This window comes from Hydra vulgaris, chromosome 14 (genome assembly GCF_038396675.1).
Source record: "Hydra vulgaris chromosome 14, alternate assembly HydraT2T_AEP".
Lineage (NCBI taxonomy): Eukaryota > Metazoa > Cnidaria > Hydrozoa > Anthoathecata > Hydridae > Hydra > Hydra vulgaris.
In genome coordinates this window covers 1,501,973-1,516,192 of record NC_088933.1, presented here as the reverse complement: position 1 = coordinate 1,516,192, position 14,220 = coordinate 1,501,973, and the positions used below count along the sequence as shown (strand labels likewise).

Below are 14,220 nucleotides of genomic sequence, written 5' to 3'. Positions count from 1 at the left end.
ATGCTTTAGGAAATGATAAGATAGTTAAACCTCAAGAATTGATGTTTAAATTTGAGTCATAAACTAAAAGCCAGGGCAAATATATCAACACAGTTAAACAATTACATAATTAAACAAGAGAAATATAAAGGTTAGTTTTTAATATAAATTGTTGTCTAGTAGATAATAACATTATTTATATATATTAAGGCAAATTTTTATCACTTTATGTTTATCAAATTGATCACTTACTCTTATGCTTATGATTTCTTATAGGAAATAATGTTCTTTGGGTAATACTATTTTTAAACTAATGTATGCACTGACTATTTTAGATCTTGTAGTGTAAAAAATTTAATAGTCTATAACTAATTTCAAGCCAACACAGAAGGCATTATTCTTCATATAATAATATGTAAACTAAAATATACAAACAGGTTAGTTTTGGTTAAAAATAGGAAAACTCAATAATAATAAGCAGAATCAGCACATACCTAAAGTAGATATTTCCTCTTGCTATTTGATATATTTGTGAATTTCTTGGTTACATACTGTTCTTTGCTGATGTATTGTGGATGTATGTTTTTTTAAGTTCTATATTTTTTTAAACAAATGTTGATAGATTTTAGTGTTCTTACGCAAATCTGCTTTACTTTGTATTTAATTTTGACATTGCTTACACTCAGTAATAATGCGCTTTAAATATGCAATTTGGTTCTTTGAGTCTTTTAATTAGGTAAATGACCTAAAGCTGTACTTTATTTGGTAGTTGTATACTGTCAACTTTTGATATGTTATTAAATTTATAAGCATACATCAATGCAAGCATCTCTATAAATATCTATAAATATCTTATTTTTATAACTATTAAATCCACCCTTGAATGCAACACTTTTGCCATATCTTGGGTAGATCTTCGAGTGATGCCCTTTCTCTTTTAGACAAGGTGCAAAAACGAATTGTTTTTGCACCTTGACCTGCTCTTGCAGCCAACAAGGAGCTGCTTGCAACCAACCTCCAACCAATATAACATTATCATAATGTCGCTTTTCTTTTTATTTTTTATAAATACTATAATGGACACTGCTCTAAAGAGCGTCTCTTATGCCATCTACTAAAGTTGTGTTACTCATCATTCAATAAAGTCTAATTCTTATACTATGACTGTTCCTAAGTACTCCAAAAATTCTTTTTCGTCTATTTTTTTTCCTTAAACTTTTTTTTCTACTTGCATTATCTTGTTTTCCTGATTTATATAATTCACAATCTATTAATTTTCCTGTTAATCGTTATCTTGCACTATAAATTTTATCTTTTCTGTAATAGTAGTTGCTTGCAGCCTCTTTATAAATAAAGATGTTAAAAAAAAAAATAACATTTCCAATGTTAACCCAACATTATTGTATTAGGTGGGATGTTATCAGAGGCGTAGAAAGAATTTTTTGGTGTTCGAGATAAGTAACTTACAGACATGGAGCAAACTCCAAACATTTATATGTTTATACTTATGTCAAATAATGAGGGTTTGCAAAAAATTGCGATGATTGGAGGCTGGGAACAAAAAAAAACCAAAATTTTTGCCCCTCTGCCCCAAACGTGAGAGTAACAAGTTGATGAAGTATTTTTTGTACTATTCTTAACTAGACTTATATTCATCGGTAAATTTTAGATTTCATTTTAAAATATTTTAGCGTTCAAAAATTATGACCATACAAAGTAATAATTTTTAAACGCTAATAGATAATACTATGAAACTTAAAATTTATCGATGAATATAAGAATATAATTCTAGTTAAGAATAGTACAAAAAATACTTCATCAACTTGTTGCTCTCACGTTTGGAGCAGGAGGGGGGGGGGGGGGGAAAATTTTAGGGCTTTTTTGTTCCCAGCCTCCAATCATCGCAATTTTTTGAAAACCCTAATTATTTGACATAAGTATAAACATAAAAATGTTTGGAGTTTGCTCCATGTCTGGAAGTTACCTATCTCGAACACCAAAAAATTCTTTCAACGCCTCTGGATGTTATGCATTTTAAACTTTTTTTTTGTAACAAAATTCTTTTTTTAGTAATTTTTTTTGTACTGGTAAAAAAATTACCAATACAATAAACTAAGTAAATGAAATAAAATTCAATATATTTAAAAATTCAAAAATACAATAAAGTACAATACAATAAATTGCAATAAAAAATACAATAAATTCAAAAATACAATAAACTAAGTAAATGAAATAAAATTCCCAAAGAAGTAAACTAAAATTAGATTCATCTATAGTCTGCAGTAATTTATGTTTTATTAACTATTTTATCTAGTTCAAAAACAACATAACAGTATACTAAACATCAAAAAAATAAGATAATAAAGGATATTACCAACCAATCCGTAAAAAAAAAAAAATAATTATGCTAAGTAATGCATATATAGAAATAAAAACTTTACTACTAAACTTAGGTCACAAACAATTCATTACAGAATAATTAACAATAACAAATCATTTAGTTAAAACATAAAAAGTAAATAAGTTTCTCACCAGTCAATCATCACGATGGAAACCTGTTAAACTAATTAGCCAAGCACACTTTATGAGCCTTTTTTTTTTAAGCAGAATCTTTTTCACAATTAATGACTGAATTTTTAATTTTACATGCAAACGATATAAAAAACAATACACAGAATAATTTTTGGATTATTGGCATGTTTTTATATAACAATAAAACGCTTAATGCAGAACTGCCATCAAAAAATCTTTTAGGCATCAGCCAAGAAGAATCCACACAGTTATTAATTAAATCATTTTCTTGAAGTGTTCTAAAAAATAAAAACAACCACAATACAAAATAAGAAAGTAGAAGATAAAATAAGAAAGTCAAAAATAAAATAATCTTACACTACCTCATGTAAAATGAATTATAATGAAAATGAAAATAAGTTTGTCTGATAACATTATTTTTAACACAAATTTTAAAAAATTCTCCAGTAAATATAACTGGCCGATATGATGGCACATAAAAGAGAACCACTTCTAACTAACTAAATTTTTTGTGTGAAGACTACTAGTTCGCCTCTTATCATTGGTATAAACACTCAACTTTTAACTAACTAGTTTCGCCTTTTATCATTTGTATAAACACTCAACTTTTACACTTTGTTTTGGAGCAAAATGCTTATTTCTGAAATTGACTCACTTCAATTGTAACACATTTAAGGCACAACTCAAAAGAAAAAAATCCAGTCTATTTTTACAATTATTCCTCTCCTAAATGATGCTAAAATTTAAATTCGTCAAAGCCCCATCGAGAGTTTAATTCTTTTAACTGATTTCTCTAATTCTATAAAAATACCTAGTCTTTTTTCCACTTATTCTTGTCCTAGAAATATGACCTTTGAAAATTAGCAATTTTAATATAAATAGTCAATTCAATTGACAATTGTTGTCAACTACGTTTTCCTTAAATATTAACTCATTTTTATAAAAATAATAATGTTACCAATGTTATTAAAATTTTTTTATCGCTTAACTCATCTTATTTGCTTTTAACTTTTTCGCTTTCCCGACTTTCGCTTTTAAAATTTTCGCTCTAAAGACACCAAACCGGTTATGATATGTTTCGTTGATATATAATTTTTCGTTTTTGTTTTGTCATGGTCTCAAAACAACATTTAGTTCGGACCGTAGAGAAAACTTTACTTCTTAACAAAAAGTTTTTTATCAGGAAAAAATTTTAAGTTATTCATAAGTTCATTGTTCGAGCATGTATTAACTTATACTAAAACTCTGTAAATTTCTTTAAGTTTGATTATTTTACGTCTGTTACCATTAAGTTTATCGTTCAATGGTGTCTATCACTTAGTAACAAATCCGCAAACATTAACACTGTGTTTGCTGTCTCACTGCTGTTTTTGACTTTAAATTATATTCACTAGTTATCTATTACCTCTTACTATTGTATTTGGTTATTACAGACATCTTTGATAAAACATTATTCTCTAGGATCAACAAAGAAAACTGTTTACTCCATTTATCGAAAAAAAAATTTTTGTACCATTTACTCTGGCTAAATTGTTTTCATCAACACCACATAGCAACATGAGGCAGTATAATAAAGAAATCATTTGGGCTAAGTCAAATTTCTCACATTAATTTTACAATAAATTAGTTACCAACATATCAAAACACATGTTAACAGACGATGAAAAAGAGTTTTTAGTTTAGGATTAAATTTTGTTCCTTCAATTACAAATACGTCCCTTAATATTCACATTACGGCTTTTGATTTAAAACAACCCATTATTTAAAACAGATTAAGATTTAAAACAACCCTTCTCCAACAACTCTATTTTGGGACCGAAGAGATAACGAGGCATTCATTTTATAAAAAATCAAATTGGTCTCCCTCTATGACGAAAAACAAAACTATTACAAGTAATCTTAACTTGGTAGAATGTGATATAACCGCACTTGTTTTCTCACAACTACCGATAGATGAAAAAATTTAACTCCTTAACTTATTCACGCACCTAACTCCCTTTTGTTTAATCCCACAATTACCATAAAAAGACCGACAAGGGAGGCCCATGCGGTTTTCTGTCTCGTTTATCCACGAAAAAGTTTTTTATTTAGACAACTTGATGAACTGTTTGCAAGTTTTATATATTAAGCGCTTTTATACTTTGCGGCAAACACTAAGTTTCAAAAAAAAGAAAGCAAAACTAGCAAATATGAAACTAAAATAAATCTAACTAGAAAAAAAAAAGCTAATTTAAATAATTTGTGTTCTGTTTTTATTGTTTCTTTAGGTTAGTTGTTATTTTTAGCAATGAAATCGGATAAAGCAAAGCAAAAAAAATAACAGATTTTCCTCTCTCTCTTGAAGAAAATCAAACAAATTTCGGTATAATGGGTAATTATTAAATAGAATAACATAAGAAATATGCCAAAATACAAAAATAATGTAATGGGCGGGAAAACATATTCTAAAATGAGGCTTTCTCTTCGGTCCAAATTAACGTATATTTTTACCTAAATAGCTTTTTCTTTATGTGCATAGAATTATGTCTGTAAATAAAAAATCTTTTTATTGGGTCAATCCAAATCTGCATAGCATAAATTATTACTAAATAAATGGATTCTACAGCTATGCTTTTTTAATCTTACACCATCAAAATATAGAAAAATATACGTTTTTACAGCAAAAAAAATCATATATAAACTATATTTCTAATTTCGACCAAAGTTCTATTTTATTTATAACATATAGTAAAAAATCGTTTTCTTCTTCAACAACAAAAACGAGCTGGGACTGAACGAGTTCTGTTTAGCCCCTTCCTAATAAGTTTTTGCTCAGTTCCTAAAGAAAGTAATAAAAATTAGTAACATTTCAACAGCATTCACTTGGCTTATTCGCTTATTCAACTTATTCGCAAAAATTCAAAAAAAAATTTCTTACATTTCTCTCTTTAACTAATTAACTATTTCACTAATTAAGTAATTTAGCATTATTCCAATGAAATAAATTAAAAAAAAAAAGTTAAACAACAATTAGAATAAATAGCAAAATGTTCTATATTTTTAAATATTTCGAAACATATGGTATTAAAGCATATGTTGAAATTGCTATAAAAAACATTTTCTATAGAAAGGTTAATTTTAGTTTTCTATAGAAATTTTTGGTTGAAAATGACATTTCCTATAGAAATTCATAATTTCTATACAAAACTATAACAGAATTTCTATAGACCATATGTTTCAAAGTTTCATATATATGTTATAAAATTTTAATAGTTTAAAAAAAAAAATTTAAATTTACACTAAATTTTTAAGTATATTTTACAAACAGAAAAATAGGATTTTTATTGGATTTTTTAGTTATAATAATAAAAAAAAAACGCCGTTGCTATGTCGGTTGTTATGGAAGTTAAAATTTTAGGGTTCAATAAGCAATAGTCTAAAAAGATAACAATAAATTCATAAATTGTGGTTAACTATAAAAAAGATTATGTTAAGTATAAAATTGTTTTAAGAAATAAATTTAAAGGAAATATAAATTTATAAAAATAAATAATTTAATATAAATATATAATTTAATATAAATAAATAATTTAATATAAATAAAAAAATAAAAACTCGAACTTATTAGATGTTTAAAGCAGATAAAATAAAATTATTAGATGCTGAATCTAAAACGAAAAAAACACTTATAATTTAATCGAATAAAACAATTTTTATTAGTAGCATTTAAAAGATAAATAAAAAAAGAAAAACCAGAAAATAATGAAAAAGAAGATAAAAATAAAGTTAAAAGAAAAAAGAAAAAAAAAAAATTTTTAGAAATAACTTAATTTCAATTATTTAATATGTTGGCATTTGATTAAATTATTTTTAGAACTCGTTACTTTTTTATTTACGTTTTTTATGGAGTTATCTCCGCATAAATAAAAGTTATCTCCGCATAAATAAGAGTTATCTCCGCATAAATAAAAGTTAGTATCATCAGCATACTGCTGAATTTTGGCAAATCCTCTAACGCAATTCCTATAATATTTTTGATATTAACTAGAGTTTTTTTATATGGTTTGTTGAACACAATTCTTTTAATACTAATACTAATAATACTGTATATAGCTTTTAACTAACTAAAATTAAACTTTGTTACTAAAGATTTATGCCAAACCCAAAAACTCAGTTGGGTCGGGTTTTCGCTCAAAAACCCGGTTTTTTGCCAACCCTGATTGTTAGCACTATTTAGTTTCAACTATTACATTTTACTTTTTACATTTTACTTCTGTAACCGGTAACTGTACCTATCTTTAACATTTTTATTTTATGCAATTAGTTAACAGTCAATTAACTATAACTTATTATTACTTATTATTAAATAATTTTTATAGAATACAGGTGCTTAAAGAAGCTTTAATTCAAATAATTATTTTTGTTATAATAAATTTTTGCTTTCTAATAAATGACATATTACGTCAGGTCATCTTTTACTATAAAAATTATTTTTCATTTTATTTTTACTAATTATAATTTTTATTTTTAAAATAAAAATATTATAGAATGAAATATTCTATAATAAATTTCTAACATATTAATATAAAAATAATGTATTTTTTATATTTATAAATTTCATTAAACTGTTTATCGAGGTAATACTGCAAGTAATGCAAAATAAAACCATATATATATATATATATATTAAATGCGCAATTGTACACAACATAGGTTATAAAGTGCTATATACTACTTCGAAAGAAATACTCTATTGTTCAACAAGTTTGAAAACGAATTAAGTAGTGAATCAGATAATAGTGATTTAGAATTTGATTTATAGAATTTTAATACATGTTTTCTATGTAAATATTAATAGTCTAATTTAATGTTTAATAGTGCTGTCGTGCGACATTTTAAAGTAATTTCTAGGCTTTTCTAAACAAGTTACTTTGCGCGATCTTTTAAGCAAGGTCTGCGAGCCAATTAGAGCTAATAAGTTTTAGTATTCAAGAAGAATTCAATTAAATAATCAAATAAAAAGAATTTATAATAAGCTTCAGTTTAACTCACCTTGTTATTAGTAAGCTGTGTTTGATATCTAAATTGACTTTGCTCCAGAAGAAAACTTACAAATCAATCAAATGTTAACATTAATATGGTATGAACAAGCTTAAGTTAAAGAAAGAAAATGCGATTTTTACATCAGAAACAGCATAAAAGAGAAAGGCTAAAGCTTGATGATAATGATCATGATTATGATGACATGATCATGACGATGATCATGATAACCATGATGATGATGATCATGATGATGACCATGATCAATATATTAATTATTAAAATTATTAATTATTGATTGCTAATTAAGCTATAGTTTAAGACCTGTAAAAAATGAAATCAACTTTATTTCCAATAACTCCTTTTTTCAAAATTCTTCTTAGCAAACTTTCTTTAAACTTCTTAACATACTTTACAATAGTGTTTTTATAATCTTCATGAAATTTAATCTTAAAGCACTTATCAGATAAAATAAACTATAAAGTTTACATAATTATATATTATGTAACGGACATTTTGCACGTTACGTTACATGCAAAATGTCCGTTATTTTTACGTAACCGAGACGTAACATTTTACGTAACAATACGTAACACTGTAATGTAACGTTATATTAATCAGATTGTGTCTCATTTTGCATGTGAGATTTTTAATTAATTACCTGAGGTTATCTGTTATTTACCATAAGTTCTAATTTTGTTTGTTAATTTTTTCAATTTATACTGTATTTAGTAATGTTTGTTGTTTTCATCGATTAGAAATTTCTTGATCGATTTAATGTTTTTCGAATTCGCATTAGGTGGAGTTGGCCATATCTTTTTAAGATCAGTATCCTGTTCAACAATATTCCAGTGTTTTTTTATTATCTTATTAATAAGTTTTCCAACTTTTCCAAATGTTGTAACTATTGGTAAAATTCTCTCTTTTTCTCGTCTTTATATTTGTTGTAGACAAGTTCGTGTTGTGTATGTTGTAGTGCATTTTTAAAAACTTTGTTAATAGATTGAATAGGGTATATCTTAACTTAGGGTAAACTTAGGCCTCGTATAACTTAAATTTGTGCTAGTTGTTGAAGCTCACTTATTAGGTTATAATTGTTATAATTGTTCAATATAATCTTATTGTATTCTAAGCTTGGCTATATAAAAAGCTGCTTTTTTGATGAGGGGGATGAAATGAATTTTAATGTAATAGTGCTGTTGTATTCCTTCCTTTTTGTATATTGTTGTTTCTAACTGTCCATCTAGCTTTTTGATAGTTGTTAGGTCCATGAAATTAATATAATTGGTAGAATTTATGAAAGTAATTTTGATCGTGGGGTGGATAGCATTCATGAATTCGAAAACTTGTGTTAGTTTCTCTGGAGGCCCATGAAGAATAAAAAATATAATATCTATAAATCATTTATAAAAAGAAATCCACGCTGAAAATAGGTCAATTATATTCTCATCAATTCTTCCCATAAATAAATTAGCATAGGGCGGGGCCATACGTGTTCCCATGGCAGTACCTGTTAATTGTAAAAAGTGATCAGTCGAAAACTGAAAGTTGCTGTGGGTTAGGATGGTTTCTAATATAATGTCAATAAAAGCAATAGGTGGGTGTTTTATGGGTCCGTTATATGATGGTGCTCTCTTTAAATAAAATTTCACGGCGTCAATACCGTCGCGGTGAGGAATATTTCTATACAAAGATAAAACATCAGCCGTGACAAGGATGTAATTGTTGGTTTCTAGTACATGAGATTGAAAGAGTTTAAGGAAGTGTGTTGTGTCTTTAAAGTATGGTGGTAGTTGTTCAGCAACTGTATGTATGTATGTATGTAGTGATGCGGTAGTGGTGTAGTGGTAAAGCGCTCGCTTCAGAAGCGAGAGGTTCCGAGTTCAATCCCCACCACGTCCCTGGTAGTACCGCGCTCAACTTGTTTCTCCGCGCAGCGGCCTTGTTCGTCGAGGTTCGTGTTTCGGAGTTATAGAGTTGAGAGAGGGTTATAACCACTATTGAGTAGCCTCCTCATCTGTAGTGGCCTTCATGGCCTTGAGGAGGTGAATAACAAAAAAAAAAAAAAAAAAAAATGTATGTATGTATGTATGTATGTATGTATGTATGTATTTATATATGTATGCATGTAGGTATGTATGCATGTATGTATGTATGTATGTATGTATGTATGTATGTATGTATGTATGTATGTATGTATGTATGTATGTATGTATGTATGTATGTATGTATGTATGTATGTATGTGTGTATGTATGCAAACCTACTCGAATCTCTACCAATAAAATAGCTAACTTTATCAAACAATTTTGAATTCAACTCAGTGTTCAATTTATAATTGTTTGAAGCACTTGATGAATTCAAATTAGATTGGACTCTTAATTCTGGTGCGGGTTCTAAACGAAATATTTAAACAACTCATTTAATTATTATTGTTTTTTTTCTTTCTGCTACCCCTCGTATTTGCGCTTCAGTTAGTTTTCAGCTACCCCTTGTTGTTTTTTGTATTGTTAATTGTAATACTGTATTGTTATTTCTATATAATCAACATACTTTAAAAAAAAAAAAAAATATATATATATATATATATATATATATATATATATATATATATATACACACACAAAACAAATTAACTTTATAAACTTTAAAGTACGAACACCATGTCCAACAGTAAACTTAAATTATAAACAGTATTTTAAAATAAGTTAAATTAAACTTTCTTACAACATTGTTTAAGAGAGTAATTGGAGTGTATGTATTAGTACCTAATTTGAAATGTGGTTTTGAAAAGCTTTAATTTAAGAAAATCTGTAAAAACATATGGCAGCAGGTTTCCTGCATGTGAAACATCATAAATGTCCCACACAGCAGGTTTACTGCATGTGAAAGTATCATAAATGTACAAACTTGGTTCATATTGTATAGACTTTTTATATCCTTAAATGCAGCAGCTATTACTAAATATAACGAGATGTGGCACTTAACAAATTTTTGATTACAATTCAATAGAAAGACAAGTATAAAGAGTAATATTTTAATTGATTGAAAATAATGACAAACTTTATCAAAAGTTAGTAAAGTAAATTCCTGTTTACTCAAACCTCAAAAAATCATAACCAAAGAAAACAGTTTAACTAAACAAATGTTCGACTTAAGCATAGTATAACAGTTTTTTTTCGCTTTCAAGGCACGACAGAAAATAGTTTAAAATAACAAAAGTACATGTTAACAGGTGTTTAACTTACCTGGAACTGACTATATTATAATAATTTCATTATGGGACATATAATGAGCCTCTGTCTTTTATATTATCATATTAAAGCTGTAGAATTAAACTTTAAGATTTCCTTTAAATGTGCAAACTTGCAGACTGATTTATAATCAAGAAATACATTGCTTTGAATAACTTTTATTATTATAATAATTAGTATTAGAATAATTTCATGAATTAGAAAAGCAAAATTTTTTGCTTTTCTAATTAATGAAGAAGCACGGCCTCTCTCACTCTCCTAAAGTGTTTAAACAACAAAAAAACGTTCTGTATATAATTCAGTTTATTTAAAAGAAATTTAAAGGTTACTATCAGCAGTTGATCTTCTGAGCTTTAAACTTTAAACTTTTGAATGATAAGCTATATCAAGACTTCCCAGAAGACCCATGCGGTTTTCAGTCTCATTTATTCACGAAAAAGTGTTTTATTTAGACAACTTGATTAACTGTTTGCAAGTTTTATATATTAAGCGCTTTAATACTTTGAGACAATAATTTAAATTATTTGTGTACTGTTTTTATTATTGTTTCTTTAGGATGGTTGTTATTTTTAGCAATGAAATTGGATAAGGCTAAGTAGATTTTCCTATATATATATTTTGAATGAGGAAAACGAAAATAAAAATTGCTTTCTATTTGTAAAATGTAATTATATAATTTTTAATATAACAAGCATATATTATCCTTATATGAATACGTCTATGTAATGCATGCGTATATGTTAACAGGCCATGGGAGGAGTAAATGAGTGCAAGAGAAAAGCTTTCTTAAAACAAACATAGCGAGCGATGTCAGCTGCTGCTCTAAACAGCTTCTTACGAGAGCTTTTGGTTTTTGCACGAGCTATCTGTTTATTCAAAAAAATTACTTATTAATTAAAAAATTTGGTTTTACACGTGTTACAAGCATATATTTGTAACGTTAATTTAGAGTGTAATAATTTTGTATTTATTAAGTAGTCTAGTCTAATCAAAAACATTTGCATTTAAATCGGCGCTCTTTCTAATACCATTTAAGCATTTCAGAGTATATTCTAATCTTTTAATAACAACCACCCTAAAAAATCGAAAATAAAAATATTACACAAATTAATTTAAATTTTTTTTTCTTTAAATTTATTTCCTATATAATATATTTCCTATTTACATAGTTGTTAGTTATCCTTTTTATGTTTTTGTTGCAAAGTATTGAAACATTTAATAAACAAAACTAGCAAATGGTCTTAGCCAAGTTGTCTAAGTAAAAAACTTTTTCGCGGACAAACTAGAGACGGAAAACTGTATGTGTCTCCTTGGAAGGCTTGTATATAATACAAAAAAACATATATATATTTTTGGAGATTATCAAAGTGTTTAGACATTTATTACAATGTTTTTATTAATTATTTTTTTTTATTCAATAGCAACAAATTGATAAATTAAACATTCTTAAACATTAAGTTAACTAATATGATTACTGGCCATGATAATTATTAAATAAGTGCTTACACATGAGGAGTTATTAGAGCTGATGTGCACAATAAAATAGTGTTGTCATGTTTGAAATAGAATTGACGTGAATATTCCAAGTGTGCAATCCAACTTTTAGTCATTTTAAGAATATAGACCAACTTTTTTTTTAGATTTTTTATGCCGTGCTTTTGCTTAGAGATGATTAAAATTGTGAAGTTTCAATCAATGCAATTTGAAAATACAACATATGTTTGGCAAAAATATTCATATATTTCTTCATACTACCCCTTAAAATAATTATTTTAAATTCGGTAATTTTTTTTTTTTTTTTTTTTAATTTTTAAATCCAACTTATGTGTCCCCTTAGATAGTCAACTTATGTGTCCCCTTAGATAGCTTTTTTAGGCTAATAAAAAATTAATCAAACTTTTTAAACAAAGTTGAGATCTTAGACTTTTATTTCGTGCATTCATATTTAAAAACAAATCTGACATAGTTAATAAAATTTAAAAAGAACTTTTAAAAATTTGGTTAAATGTAAACCCAATACTGCCCTTTACAAAAATTAGGTCAATTTATTTGAAACTACTCAAAACATAAAACAATTAAACTTAATAACGGAAAAATGTTCAAAAATTAGAAAAGCATAAATTGCAAGTATAACCAATATAATATAAAACATTAATATAATATAAACCTCAAACTGCAGTTAATATAATTCAATAAATCCTAAACTGTAATAAACAATATATCAAAATTGTATCTGCCAGCAGATATAATTTAGATATAGTTCCCTGACATGATGATAGAGTGAAATGCAAAAATCTAATAAGCAGTGAAAAATATTTGGTATGTGTTTGTCCCTAAGAGAGCAAAGTTAGTTGAGAATTCAACATTTTCTAAAGTTTTTCAACATACTATGTAGTACATTATAAAGTTTTCCTACATACATATTTTTTTTTTAACTTTCTTATAAAAGTAAATTAAAATCTCTGCAAGTTTCCTTTTGATAAAAAATTTATTATACTTCATTTTAATTTATTCAGATTCTATTTGAGGAAAAAATTAATCTGAGACCAAAGGTCAAGAGTTAAAGCAAAAGGAAACATTAACTTTAGGCTAATAGATTGGAGTACTTTTAAAAGAAAGAAATGAGAATTTTTTTTCTAAAAACATTTTTCAACAAGGCTGCAAGCAACCTTCCAACAAAGCAAAGCTTCCAACAAGGCTACAAGCAACCACTGTTAGAGTTGAAAATTACAGGAAGAGAGAAAATGAAGTTTACGAAGCAAAATAACCATTAGAAGATTCAGGGAAACAAAATGAAGGAAACAAATTCCGAAAAACTGATGTTCGAGAAAAAAAACTAAACAAATAAAAATTTTTGTAGAACTTTGCAACAGCCACAGTAAAAGGATGAGACTTAATTGAATGACAAGTATCACAAGAATGAAATTTAGCAGATGTCACAAAAGACGCTAGCTTTCTAGAGCAGCGACCATTTTAATATTCATAGAAACAAAAAAAAAAAAGCAACATTATGTCAACGTGACGATGATTAGTGGTTGGCTGCAAAAACAGGTTCAATTATGATTACGATGTGTTGTTGGACCTGTCTAAAAGCGAAAAGACATCATTCGAAGATCTGCTCCAGATATGGCAACAGTATTCCATACAATGAGGGATTTGAAATTAATAGAGATAAAGGAATGGAATTCGGAGTAAGAAAGTGACAAGCACTATAAAGAGACTGTTATGTCTCGAGAAAATCTGCTAAGGTTACATAGTATAAAAGTATACTATGTAACCTTAGCAGATGCTAATTTTGTAATAAATTTGATATATGGTTTCCAAGAAAAATTGGAAGTACGAGTTAATCCTATAAAACAGAGGCTGATGACTCATCAAGTACGTTACCGTTCATTAACATAGGAAAATCAAGATTGTTGTGATAACGATTAGCTGAA

At 27.0% G+C, this 14,220-nt stretch overlaps 1 protein-coding gene across 5 annotated transcripts in view; it reads right to left on the bottom strand.

Moving 5' to 3' along the window:
- Nucleotides 1-5,053: 5,053 nt before the first annotated feature.
- The window catches only part of LOC136091242 (uncharacterized), a 62,487-nt gene continuing 53,320 nt past the window's right edge, over nucleotides 5,054-14,220 (bottom strand). For all 5 annotated transcript variants that reach the window (XM_065818483.1, XM_065818482.1, XM_065818485.1 and 2 more), the window contains one exon: nucleotides 5,054-5,329. In XM_065818483.1, coding sequence (XP_065674555.1) covers nucleotides 5,259-5,329 — 71 coding nt within the window. In that variant the 3' untranslated portion in view covers nucleotides 5,054-5,258. The remainder of the gene's footprint in view (nucleotides 5,330-14,220) is intronic.